Consider the following 12,112-nt stretch of genomic DNA (forward strand, 5'->3'; position numbering starts at 1 on the left):
GAACTACCAGCAAAATAGATAGGCAACCTTGCAAGAGATTGGAATATCTCCTTTTGAAAGAGAATCGCAATAGCTCCTTCTTGAGCAATGAAAGAACTGTAATGAACAGAGGCCTTCAGCAAAAAAATCCAATTGTATAAGGTGCCCACTAACCTGAAATTCCCTCAAGACACATTTTCATTCTCACACAAGAACTCCAAAATGGCAAGGAAAGGGAAGAGCCTGGTGCTCTAACCATGTAAAAAATGTAGGATCTAGTGCTCATGAGAGAAAGAGAGTGGAAGCTCACATAAGAGGATGAGAGAGACACACACAAAATGTAGGATCTCAAGTGCTCACGAGAGAAAGAGAGTGGAAGCTCACACAAGAGAATGAGAGAGAGAGACACCAAGAGCCACATGTATTCAAGTCCTACATTTGGACTTCATTCCCGATCACACTCTACACCCATGTGTGTTCTTATACATAATTAGGATTAGGGTCCTCACCCTGAATCTACAAGCCTGCATCTCATTGTCTTGTTAATCACCCACTCACCCATACACTCTCTTGCTTCTACTAGGAAGAGATTTTAGTATCTCTTTAGCTGCAGGTTTCTTCAGTGCTTGCTCGCTTTCTCTTAGTTGGTGGGCCTCTTCTTCTTTTTCTTGGCACACTTTCTGGTTGGCCTTTAGCTTTTGGCCTGGCATCAGCACCTCCCTAGCTGCTGGTTTCTTCATTTCTTTCTCCCTTTCTCTTACTAGGTGGGCCTCTTCTTCTTTTTCCTGGAACGCTCTTGGTCGGCCTTCAACTTGGCCTCGGCATCAGCATGTGATCCTTGGAGTTGGCAGCTTGACTATCCTTCCACCTTCTTCTTGGGGGACAATGATGGATTTGTGGGAGTTGTCCTTGTGGGTGCCGGAGTTGATAATGATGAACTGTGTTTCACTGCATCACCATAACAATCCATGGGTAGTGTATCTTCAGACAAATGGGCCATAATTGGCATAAATATCATGAGGTTACTGATTTCATATCATGAGTGGCCACACGATAGTCATTTATCCATGATGTGTAGCTATGCAAAGGGCTCGAGGATGACTAGGACATTGAAGGCTATGCAAACGATGCCACTCGTGAAATGATAGTGCTAGATTTTACCATCTCCCAACATCTAGCTTTGGTGGCATAAGTTAAATCTATCGATGAATTCTATCACCATCTTGAGGCTTAGGTGACATCCAAGGCAGTCGATGAATAGATGTCGGCCCATGGCTTGGATGTCCTCCAAGTTCTTGCAATCAGTCGGCACTAAGGGGCATGAAACGTGTAATTTGGACCCCACGTTTGTTGTTGTTCTCGGTCGTTTCTGCATTCATGATGTGGTGTGCTAAGCAAAGGACTCAAGATCAAGATTCAGCTAAAATTTAGATGGATTCATCCTAGAGGGAAGGGAGACAGAGATGGTGCGGGAGTTGTAGGGCATGGTAGAAGGTGGGAAGAGGGAGGAAGCTTCGTTACTCAAGATATATCGCTCAAATCCAAATATCATTTTGTCAGTGGAAAAGAGATTGTCTGCCCCCACAAAGCATGTGGAGTCTTTAGAGATGGATCAGGTAAGGCAAGAGGTAGTTTGGAAAGTAGATGGAAGCTAGGTAATTTTTGCAGAAATTTTGGTAGCACCTCAATAGAACTGCTAATGCAACTAATGAGGAGTCGATTGGCTCCTTATATAGAAAATATACTAACGTAGTGGGTCGGCATTAGCTAGAATGCAGCTAGCTGGTAGGTTATAAATAAGCCTTTTACAATAGCTTCTATGCCCAATGAATCGTTGCACATCCTTTGCATTTGTAGGGGTGGTAGGTCCAAGATGAGCTTAATTTTATTGTAATTCATGGAAATCCCATTTTTTGATACAACCTGGCCTAAGATCACCCCGTGGTGGTTAACTCAAAACTAGCACTGAATAGAATTGAGGGAAACCCTATAGAGGCGACACCTCTCAAAGACTAGAATAAGGTATTTGAGGTGGTCATCCCATATGGAATGTATGCATAGGTCATCCGAGAATATATTTAGGAAATATCTCAAATACTCCTTAAAGGTTGTAATCATCAACCTTTGGAATGTAGTAGGAGCATTAGTGAGCCCAAAGAGCATCACTCTAGAAGCATAAACTCCCCATTCCATGGTAAGTGATGTCTTATGATGATCTACTAGTGCTATGGATACCTGGTTGTGCCCAAAGAATCCATCAAAAGCTGTAGGCTTCTTTTCCTATGACTCTCTCTAATATATGCTCCATGAAGGGCAGCGGGCGGCTAGTGGTCTTATGCATAGCATCATTGACCTTTTTTAAATCAACACATACACCAAATTTTCCCTTCTTGTTCATCACAATGACTATGGGGGATACCCATTCCATATGTTTGATCTTGTAGTTGAATCCCCCATCAATGAGTTTTTGTATTTCTTCCCTCAAGGCCTCCTCTTTCATGTTATCCCCTAGGCGTATATCCATCTTGCTACATAGTTCAAAGGATGTGGGGTTCATGGCAAAGAGATGGTCATGGAGCTTGTAGTCCCACAACTCTATTAGGAAGCATGGTAAGAGTTGCACATCACTCATCCTTTCATGTGGCTCACACTATGAATTTAGGTGCTTCATTTAGGCAGTATAGTGGATCATGAAGGGACTCCATCTTCCTTCTACTTAACTTCATACAATTGGTTAATAGGGATGCATTTGGGACTGCTAGGGTCAAACCCCATTATGAATGACGTTCAGAGAATATCCCAATTGATTTTTTCTTCAGGGTTTAGTTCCCTAGCCCCTTCCTAGTGGATCCTCATGGCTTCATCCTTGAGCACTTTTTGCAGCACAGGAGGACTTACTCATGGGGAGGGCACAGTGCCATAGTTAGGAGGCACTGGAGATGGATTGTAGAAAGTTGTTGGCTATGCAAAAGTGGGATTGGTGGGTCTTGGTCCACGTGGCCCTAGGATTGACATTTAAGGTGGGATTGGCCTTACTGTATGCACTGGTGATGGCCTAGGCATAGGAACACTCACATTGGGTATCAGTCTATAGGGTACAACCATGGGTGCCTTCTAGACCACTTCTCCAAGATGGATATAGAGGGTGGTGATGAGACCTTGTCGGTGGTAGTGTGTTCCCCCCAAATTCCATTTGTTCATTCCTTTGTGCTATAGGATTTGGTAGGCAATAGCTAGGTTTCTTTGGCTCAAAGGTTCCACTAAATGACAGATCTCCCTCATAGAGTTGCACATGTGGTCCTCTGGGATTCACCAATGTAGCGGGAATAGGATTAGTCCGTGTGCAACTTGGTATTAAAGATGTTGAAGGGCCTTGTAGCTCCTTAGGCACTCTGGTTTGCCTTGCCATGTCAAGTCAGACGGACCAAGCCTACCTATAATGTTGGAGATCGATTCCCTAAGTTGTGAGGTTGTGCTTAATGGTCACATGGGGAATGGGGTCAGACCGAACTGGAGTTAGGAGCCATAGAGGCCCGAGGATTCAAGTTTTCACCCATTTCTCCATCAAATCTCATTGGGATCTCTGAGGTCAAGGTGTCAGGGTATGTGGGACCGTGCACTGAGTGTGAGCTTAGAGTTGAGATTCCATATGGTATTGATGCTAACGTGGGTACTTGGACACATATAATATTATTGGAAGCACTATCCTCCCACTCTAGTTCACATCCAAGCACCCTACTAGACCTCAAGTGCATGTGTCAATTACCTCAACTAGCTGCTACACTCAGTTTCAATCAATTGTGCAGTCTAGCCTTCAAGCAACGAGTCACTGCATTAGCCCTAGAGTAGCAACTTGGAGGTCACTGCGTTAGTCTCACTTTCTGTGTTGCATTATAAAGTAGTGGGATCCTTAAAGCAGTGACTCAAATACAGTAGTGACTTGGATAAAGAAACGGTTTGGAAGTTGCTGCATTGGCCTTAAAGCAATGACTTAGATACAGCATCGACTTTTAACACTACATGACAATTATAATGACTAGGTCATATAATGTAGTGGGTCAGATATACCGGGTGGGTGACTTTGGTATAGCAATGACTAGATCAAAGAAATGGGTTGGAAGTTGCTGCATTATCCCTAAAGCTACGAGTTGAATTTTGAGTTGACAATAGTCACTTCATTTAATGACACATGGTAGAGCATAGGTGAACTATCACTGGTAGGTGGTGTCAGACTTTAATGTAGTGGGTTGCTACGTTATTAAGTGGATTCAAAACTCATTACGTTAAGCTTAACGAGTGACACATAGGCACTCACTATTGCCAATAGGTCTTTGGAGATTTTCTTGATTTTTAGAGTTTTTGTTTAGGGTTTCTGGGATGTGGGGGATGCTGTAATAGACCTAATCAATACAAAAAACAACAACAAATAATTAAATTTAAGGTGTAAATGAGAGATTTTTCAAAATGTGATTGTTTGCTCCTTTCAAACCACTTTAAAATTCACTCCTAGATTCATTTCTTAGTGTATTTTATTGGATTTGGCCTCACAAGATGCTTATCAATCACCTCACCTACATACTCCTATGATTTAACAAGAAAAATTCTAGCTACAGCGATTGACTGGCACTTGGCACCTGATCTTCTTACTCAATCTTAGGAAAGGAAAAACACACTAAACAAGCTCCATTCACTCATAAATGCTTTCCAATTGGAAAAAAAGTACTCTTGCTTTCCTCTCCCAAATCGGTTCTATACACGAACTTCAACACTCCTAGTGAAGCTAGAAAGGTTGAGCAATGGGTACTTTAATGGAAGAAGACAAAGCACAATGCAAAAGTGTACCTAGCTAATCCTCGGCAACAATGCAAAAAATGTGTAATCCAGCAATGAATCACATGTCATGGGAAAGTTCACCAATACACTGAGGAAACTCCCTCCTTGAATCCCATGACAAGGAGCAATGTAAGACTTGTCGTCCACTTGTGTCATGCAAGCAGATTTCGAATTATTGCAATGTGACTCCACGAGAGGAAGAGAGGGATGGGAGAAGGGAGAAGAGAGAGGGAGGGGAGGAAAGAGGGGAATGAAGAACAGAAGAAGGGGGAAAGGAAGTGGCAAAAAATCATAAGGACACTTGATAAAAAACAAGAGAACTCAAGACCACTCATGAAAGGGAGAAAGAGAGCTTGTATTACAAATGTGTGTATACAACAATGAAGACCAAAGTCAAGCCTTTGGCTATTTGTACATTCCACCTTTTGAAGGGAGGGCCAACCCTATTCTTTCTTACCTCTCTCTCTCTCTTCCTCATTTTTACAATGCACTTGGGCCCATATAGCTCCAAGGTGGATTTCTACTATCTTCCTTTCATTTCATCCTCTCCCTATTCTCCACACGATCTTGCAAAATATGTCACTATTAATTGTGGTGGTTAACATCCATAGTGGGACATGCTTAGTGAGGGTCATGTACATTATGGTATTTCCTTGTTGGCATTGACTCTTTCAGACACATGATGGTTGATGATCATGGCCTCCATAGGAGGTGCTTTTCGTGTGTGGCATTTGCGTTTCTAGAACTTTTGGGTGAAATGGGCTTGCAAGAGAGTCCATGGCTTGGAGTGGTATTCTTGTCTATACAAGATAGAGGTGGTTTGATGCATAGTTGTCATGCACCATGCTCCATATGGATCATATGAGTCCGCTAGTCTGCGCATAGAGGTAATCATACTAATTGGTTCTTTGCTTTGGTTCTAATCATGGAATACAATTGTAACTTGTTCTTTTTTTGCTTAGTAGAATTCCTTTTGTGAGCTATTCCTAAGGTGGAATGGGACCATGCATACTTATATGATAGAGTATGCCTTCTTTTGTGCCCTTTGCATCTATGTGGGTGACGATGTGATGTACCACTATTTGTCCGAGTCATTTCTTGCAAGGAGACCAACAAGAGATGCATTACAGGGGGCTTGGAGAGGAGTCATCCTTTCCTTACCTGCTTTGTCAAGCTTCTTTTTTGTGTAGGGAGAGTACATCTTTAGTTGGTATGTGGCACTACTCCCATACTCAAAGACATTCTTGAGTACATGTTGTCTGTGTGCCTTAGATGAGAGGCTTATCACGAGTTATATTTTACATTTCCTTATCAAGAGGAAGCTAGGTAGAGTGGATAGGGTGGCTGCGGGTGATGATGAGGTGGATATTAATGCAGGAAATAATCTATTTGATGGCAAGTGAGCACCTCCTATCACATAGAAAGGTGTTTCATTAGGATTTTAGACTCAAATGATGATGTCTTTGGATATTTACTTTTGTTATGCATTTTGTCTTATGTCATGTGGTGATGTATAGTAATTGAATCTTCTCCTCAACTTTATTTTGCAAATTGGGTGTAACTAATGCTTTGTTTCTTTCATATGTGCTATGTTTGATTGCATTGTAGTCTGAACATGGGTGTCTCTTTGGGAGTTCTATGGCAAAGTGTCTTATCGGGTTTATGTGAAAGCGAGCACAATGGTTTATCGTGTTTATGAGAAAGCAAGTGCAAGGGCCATGGTCAATGATCCATGGTATGAAGTGTTTCGCCCAAGGTGTGGAATTAGGTGAAGAATCTTCATTGATGATGAATGTGACTCTTGTTAACTAGAAGTAGAGCGGTGGAACACCATCTATTTTGTATTGTAATACTTTTAGGAAATATAGACATATTTGGTGTTGCATGCGACAAGATTTTCTACTTTTATTTATCCAAATTTTATGTGGAGACTTCCTTCCTGATAAGCATTTCACTTGGAACGGCCTTGGAAAGATGATGGCATCTTGGAAATATGTTTTTCTTTATAGTGTCCATGTTACAACTTACTACTTTCAAAACAATATGGTATCTTGAAAATATGTCAAGAGGTCATGACATTGTTTTGAAAACATGATGGTATCTTGCATATATGTTAAGATGATGTACTTTTAAGGCACATAATTTTATGTAATGGCCTCCTTCTTGATTGGAATTTTACTTGGAATGGCCTTTATTTTTTGCTGTCGATGATAGTGTCATGATAGATAGTCACTTTCAAATTTGGCACAGTGTTTATGATGTTGTTCAAAAAATAATGGTAGTGTCTTGGACATATATTAATGATTCGTAATGTCCATGTTGTTGTTTTCAAAATATGATGGCATCTTGAAAATATGTTCAGGGCTTGTAATAGTGTTTTGAAAACATGATTGTGTTCTAGATATTTGAAAATCCTTCATCTTGACAATATGTTAAGGGCTTATAATAGTGTTTTGAAAACATGATGGTGTTCTATATATGTTAAGGTGTTATACCTGTAATGCGTAAACATTTATGTAATGGGCTCCTTGCTATTGGCATTTCACTTAGAACGGCCTTCCCTTTTTTGCTATCGTTGATAGTGTCTTGATATAAAATCATTTCAAATAAGACAAATTTGGCATAATGCCCATGATGGTGTTCCAAAAATATGGTGGTGTCTTGCATATATGTTAACAGTTTATAGTATCCGTGTTGGTGTTTTTAAAATGTGATGTATACTATCTTGAAAATATATTGACAGCTCGTAAACAACCTAAGATAGTGTTTTGAAAACATGATCATTTCTTGAGTATATGATAAGAGTTTGTAGTGTCTATGATGGTATTTTGAGAACATGAGGACGTCTTTGAAATTTTGGTTGTAACAACAACAAATGGAGCATTACATGGTGTGATGATGCATGTGAATTCTTGTTTCAGTGGGTTTTCCTCGGCGTGGAGGATGGGAGTGACTGCATGTTAGCCTCCTTAGCTACATATTTCTACGACTTTGTATCAGAGAAAAGTTGTCTCAAGGCAGCAATGCACCTCCCTAAATGTAGTTCAGTAGTGCATACTTTGTTCAAGTTAGTAGTAGTCCTAAATATTTTCAAAATCACACACACACACACAAACACAATATCTTAGTGCTTTCTCTGGTCTTCACTAGCACCTTCAATATTATTGCATTGTTTCTATTGACATCATGTTGTTTTCTCCCATGGAAAAATAGTCCAATATCAGCTTGTATTCGACAAAATTTGAAAATTAGTGTTCCCTTTCTACTTTTGCGGATCCTTCTAAATCTTGGATGTCTCCTCATGGCTTTCATAGGATGACAATATGGCTCCATCAATTGTTGTCTCTCCAACCTTTTCAAGCCTAAGGCTTCCTCTCAACCAGACCCATTTCATGGCATGCTTTCTAACTATGTAATCATCAACAGAGAATGTGGCATTTGGGTGCAAATTTGCATATCTATTAGAAGTAGATCAAGCTCTTTTAATGCAAATGTCACATCGCACGAGTGACTGCCCATGATTTCCTACTTCCATGGAGGTCGGTTTGTAGCATTGTCCACACTATCTAAAGACGTTGCGCAAAACATTGTGAAAAATGTGTCAGTAAATAGTGACTTGTGTGGACTACAAGAGGTTTATACAGCACGCCATGGCATGTTGGAAGGCTGCAATGATAATGGCTGAAAATGATCGTTCAAGGTGGAGAAGAAAGTATATCCCTTTAAGCCTACTTGCATTTCTCAAGGAAATTATTCAAGGGAAAAAATTCACGTCCACAGTGCGAGGCCTAAGGCAGTTGACAAAGGAGAGTGAGAATAACATGGAGTGCACTGTGAGCACTAGTGGCGCATTGTGAGTACTAGTGGTGCAGTTTTGTTAATCTCATTGCTATGGGTAAACCAAACTCATGTTATCCATGAAGAATGTGATTTGTGTAATGATCCTTTCTTCATCCTTGCTTCATTATGTAGAAGCAACACCAAGGTGAGTTTAGATGTTTCTGAGCTCCAAGAGCTTGTCTAGGTTATCTGGCATCTCAAGAATGGTTGCTTGGGAATGAAACTTTCAGTTGTACCTTGTTAAGAACATTGCTAAAGGATGATTATATGGGCGGAGTTGTAGCCTCTTGTAGGAAAAGTGAAAGAGATTTTTTTTACTCTCATGTCATTGCTCAGAGATTATTTGAATGAGAATACTCAAAAGATTTCTTTGAATAAACTCAATTGTGCATGCCAAATAAAAGTTAATAGGGAAAGGGCCATCAAGGCTGGGATACTAGGTGCTCTTGTAGATTTGCTAGCAAAGGGAAAGGAAGAGATGTGTATTTCTCCTCAATAAGATGAGTTCCCAAATATGCTTTTGCAATAGAACCTTCATCCATCAAAATCATTTGTAAAAGTGACCAAATGAGCATTCTAGTGCAAGTGTGTACGAAAAAGAAATAAATAAAATTTTGCATTAAAATATCATAACCACATGAGTATGCTAGCAAATATCACATGCATCAAAGAACCGAGCATCAATGTATTTGAGCACCTGTGAGAGTATCCTATGTTATGAGAAGGATCCCAAATTAGTCACACCATAGCTTATGAGCTGAGGGGACTTGGGGGGGAGAGGGTGGATTATTGTTATTGTAATTCTGTTAATTTCTTACAAAAACTTGGATTAAAATACCCCTCCTTTTAAATGCACGTGGTACACTAAATTTTTTTGAGATGTGATAGTGAGATGTATACTAGAATTTATAAGGTGGATCATGTACTCTTGCCTATATAGCAAGGCATCATAGTCTTGCGACCTAGCCTACCTAGGGTGAACTCACTGATGTGAGGTACTAGTGAGAGGTATGTGGGAGGTAAGGGATAATGATAAAACGAAGCGTGTGATGTTACTTTTTTTGCATTATGGAATAAACTGGGCAGTACCAAAGCCCACGTGAATTCAAACGCTACAGTGACGTAGTGTGCAACAAAGCTTCGTTACCATAAGATGATAAGAGCCAGCTTCCTGCAGTTGGTTCATCGCCTCCTTTTGCCCTTCGCCATGGCTCCCATTGCTCATCGCCCGATTTAGCCCTCCCTCCTCAGCCCTCATCAGGAATGTCTGGCGGTAGAACCAAAGCTCAAAAGGAGCGCCGCCAACGAGTCTCCAAGTCTCTCAGAGCGGGCGTCCAATTCCCCGTTAGTCGCCTCGCTCGCTTCCTCAAGCATGGCCGTTACGCCAAGCGCATCTCCTCTAACGCCCCCGTTTACCTCGCTGCTGTCCTCGAGTACCTAGCAGCTGAAGTATGCCCGCTCTTAAACTCGTTCTTTGACCTTTGTTTCTGTACTCAGAAATTTCATCTTACGGCTCTTCCAGCAGTCTCATTCCAGCAGTCTCATTTCCTCATCTTAATTGAGAAGTGTCCGTGCTTTGGCGACGAGATATGCTCAATCTTCCCTCTCCTTTATGATCACCCAGGTACTGGAGCTCTCTGGAAACGCAGCCCGGGACAACAAGAAGGCCAGAATAATCCCTCGACACATTCTGCTTGCCATCAAACACGACGAAGAACTGAGTCGGCTCCTGGCCGGTGTAACTATTGCCCGTGGGGGTGTGCTTCCCAATATCCACAGTGTTCTCTTACCCAAGAAGCCCGATGATGGAGCCACAGAGAAATCTCCAAGAGGAGCCAAAGGGGAGAAGTCACCGAGAAAAAAAGAACCCAAAGACTAGAAATTTCATTGTGGATATGAAGCTAGTAACACAAAGCAAGACACTAAAGGAATCGCGATAGGTAGATTGTTAAAGCGACAACATGAAATGCAGGTCAAATTAAATATTGAAATAAAAGCTGATATGTCGCTCATGTAACTTTTGTGTTATTTTTAGCACTACCTTGCAAAGTAGCACTCTAGCGAGACTTATTTTATATCTAAGTATTGAAATAAGCTGATATCTAGCTTTTGTCTCTATGTGACTTGTGTTATTTTCAGAACTATCTTACTCTATTGCGACTTTGGAAAAGCAACCCTCCTGATTGATTTTGGACACTTATCCCATTCCCATGCCTCCATTCTATTTAATTTTGTTTTTGCTTGAATACTCTCTCTCTATCTCTCTCTCTCCCCCAATCAACTCCTTGTACACTCCAATGCTCCATAAAAACATCGAAATAATGAAGGCATTGTTGTTGAGCACACCATGTGCTTTCTTGTTTCATTTATTGGTTAGGTAAGTTATTAGTAACTATAATGAAAACATCATGATCTATAAGTAGTTTATTAAATTCTCGGGGTGTTTACTATGTGAATCCTCCTATATCACGTGTTTTTAAAGAAAGGGCTTTTAAGTATTCCTTTGTATGTGTATTTTTTGTAACTCCATAAGAAAATAAAACCCTTTTTGTTGAACTCAAGTGTTGTTGAACTCACATGCTATCTTACATATTATGTATACTTTAAATTCATGGAACTTGTACTTTCATTAAAGTTTGATAATTGAATGATCTATAAGTAGTTTATTAAATTCTCGGGGTGTTTACTATGTGAACCCTCCTATATCACGTGTGTTTAAAGAAAGGGCTTTTAAGTATTCCTTTGTATGTGTATTTTTTGTAACTCCATAAGAAAATAAAATCCTTTTTGTTGAACTCAAGTGTTGTTGAACTCACATGCTATCTTACATATTATGTACACTTTAAATTCATGGAACTTGCACTTTCATTAAAGTTTGATAATTGAATGATCTATAAGTAGTTTATTAAATTCTCGGGGTGTTTACTATGTGAACCCTCCTATATCACGTGTGTTTAAAGAAAGGGCTTTTAAGTATTCCTTTGTATGTGTATTTTTTGCAACTCAAGTGTTGTTGAACTCACATGTAGAAGCACTCAAGTGTTGTTGAACTCACATGCTACTACATATTATGTACACTTTAAATTCATGGAACTTGCACTTTCATTAAAGTTTGATAATTGAATATTTCTCATAACTTGTAGAAGCACTCAAGTGTTGTTGAACTCACATGCTATCTTACATATTATGTACACTTTAAATTCATGGAACTTGCAGCACTTTTATTAAAGTTTGATAATTGAATCACTTTAAATTCATGGAACTTGCACTTTCATTAAAGTTTGATAATTGAATATTTCTCATAACATGTATGCTTATATTTTTTCAGCATCTCATATAATTTTAGTTTTTCTTAATCCCATATAATTCTAGAAGTCTAGTGATTTTGGTTGACCATTGCATTATTAACAACAGTTATGGATGGCACATGAACTTTGTAGTAATTACATAAATTTAAATG

At 39.9% G+C, this 12,112-nt stretch overlaps 1 protein-coding gene across 1 annotated transcript; it reads left to right on the top strand.

Moving 5' to 3' along the window:
* Window positions 1–9,915: 9,915 nt before the first annotated feature.
* Window positions 9,916–10,531, top strand: LOC147884031 (histone H2A.1-like). Its single transcript, XM_087398132.1, has 2 exons — window positions 9,916–10,101; window positions 10,277–10,531. Exons 1-2 carry the CDS (start codon window positions 9,916–9,918, stop codon window positions 10,529–10,531), a joined length of 441 nt encoding a protein of 146 aa, XP_087254258.1.
* Window positions 10,532–12,112: the final 1,581 nt, after the last annotated feature.

The sequence above is a fragment of the Dipteris shenzhenensis genome, chromosome 27 (genome assembly GCF_047967505.1).
Source record: "Dipteris shenzhenensis isolate YYH24624 ecotype China chromosome 27, Dip_SZ_1.0, whole genome shotgun sequence".
Taxonomy (NCBI): domain Eukaryota; kingdom Viridiplantae; phylum Streptophyta; class Polypodiopsida; order Gleicheniales; family Dipteridaceae; genus Dipteris; species Dipteris shenzhenensis.

Excerpts from the sequence above, each read along its gene's own strand:
- LOC147884031 (XM_087398132.1), top strand. The coding sequence starts at position 9,916 with ATGTCTGGCGGTAGAACCAAAGCTCAAAAGGAGCGCCGCCAACGAGTC. Across the intron at positions 10,102-10,276 it reads TCGAGTACCTAGCAGCTGAA|GTACTGGAGCTCTCTGGAAA; the intron begins GTATGCCCGCTC and ends ATGATCACCCAG.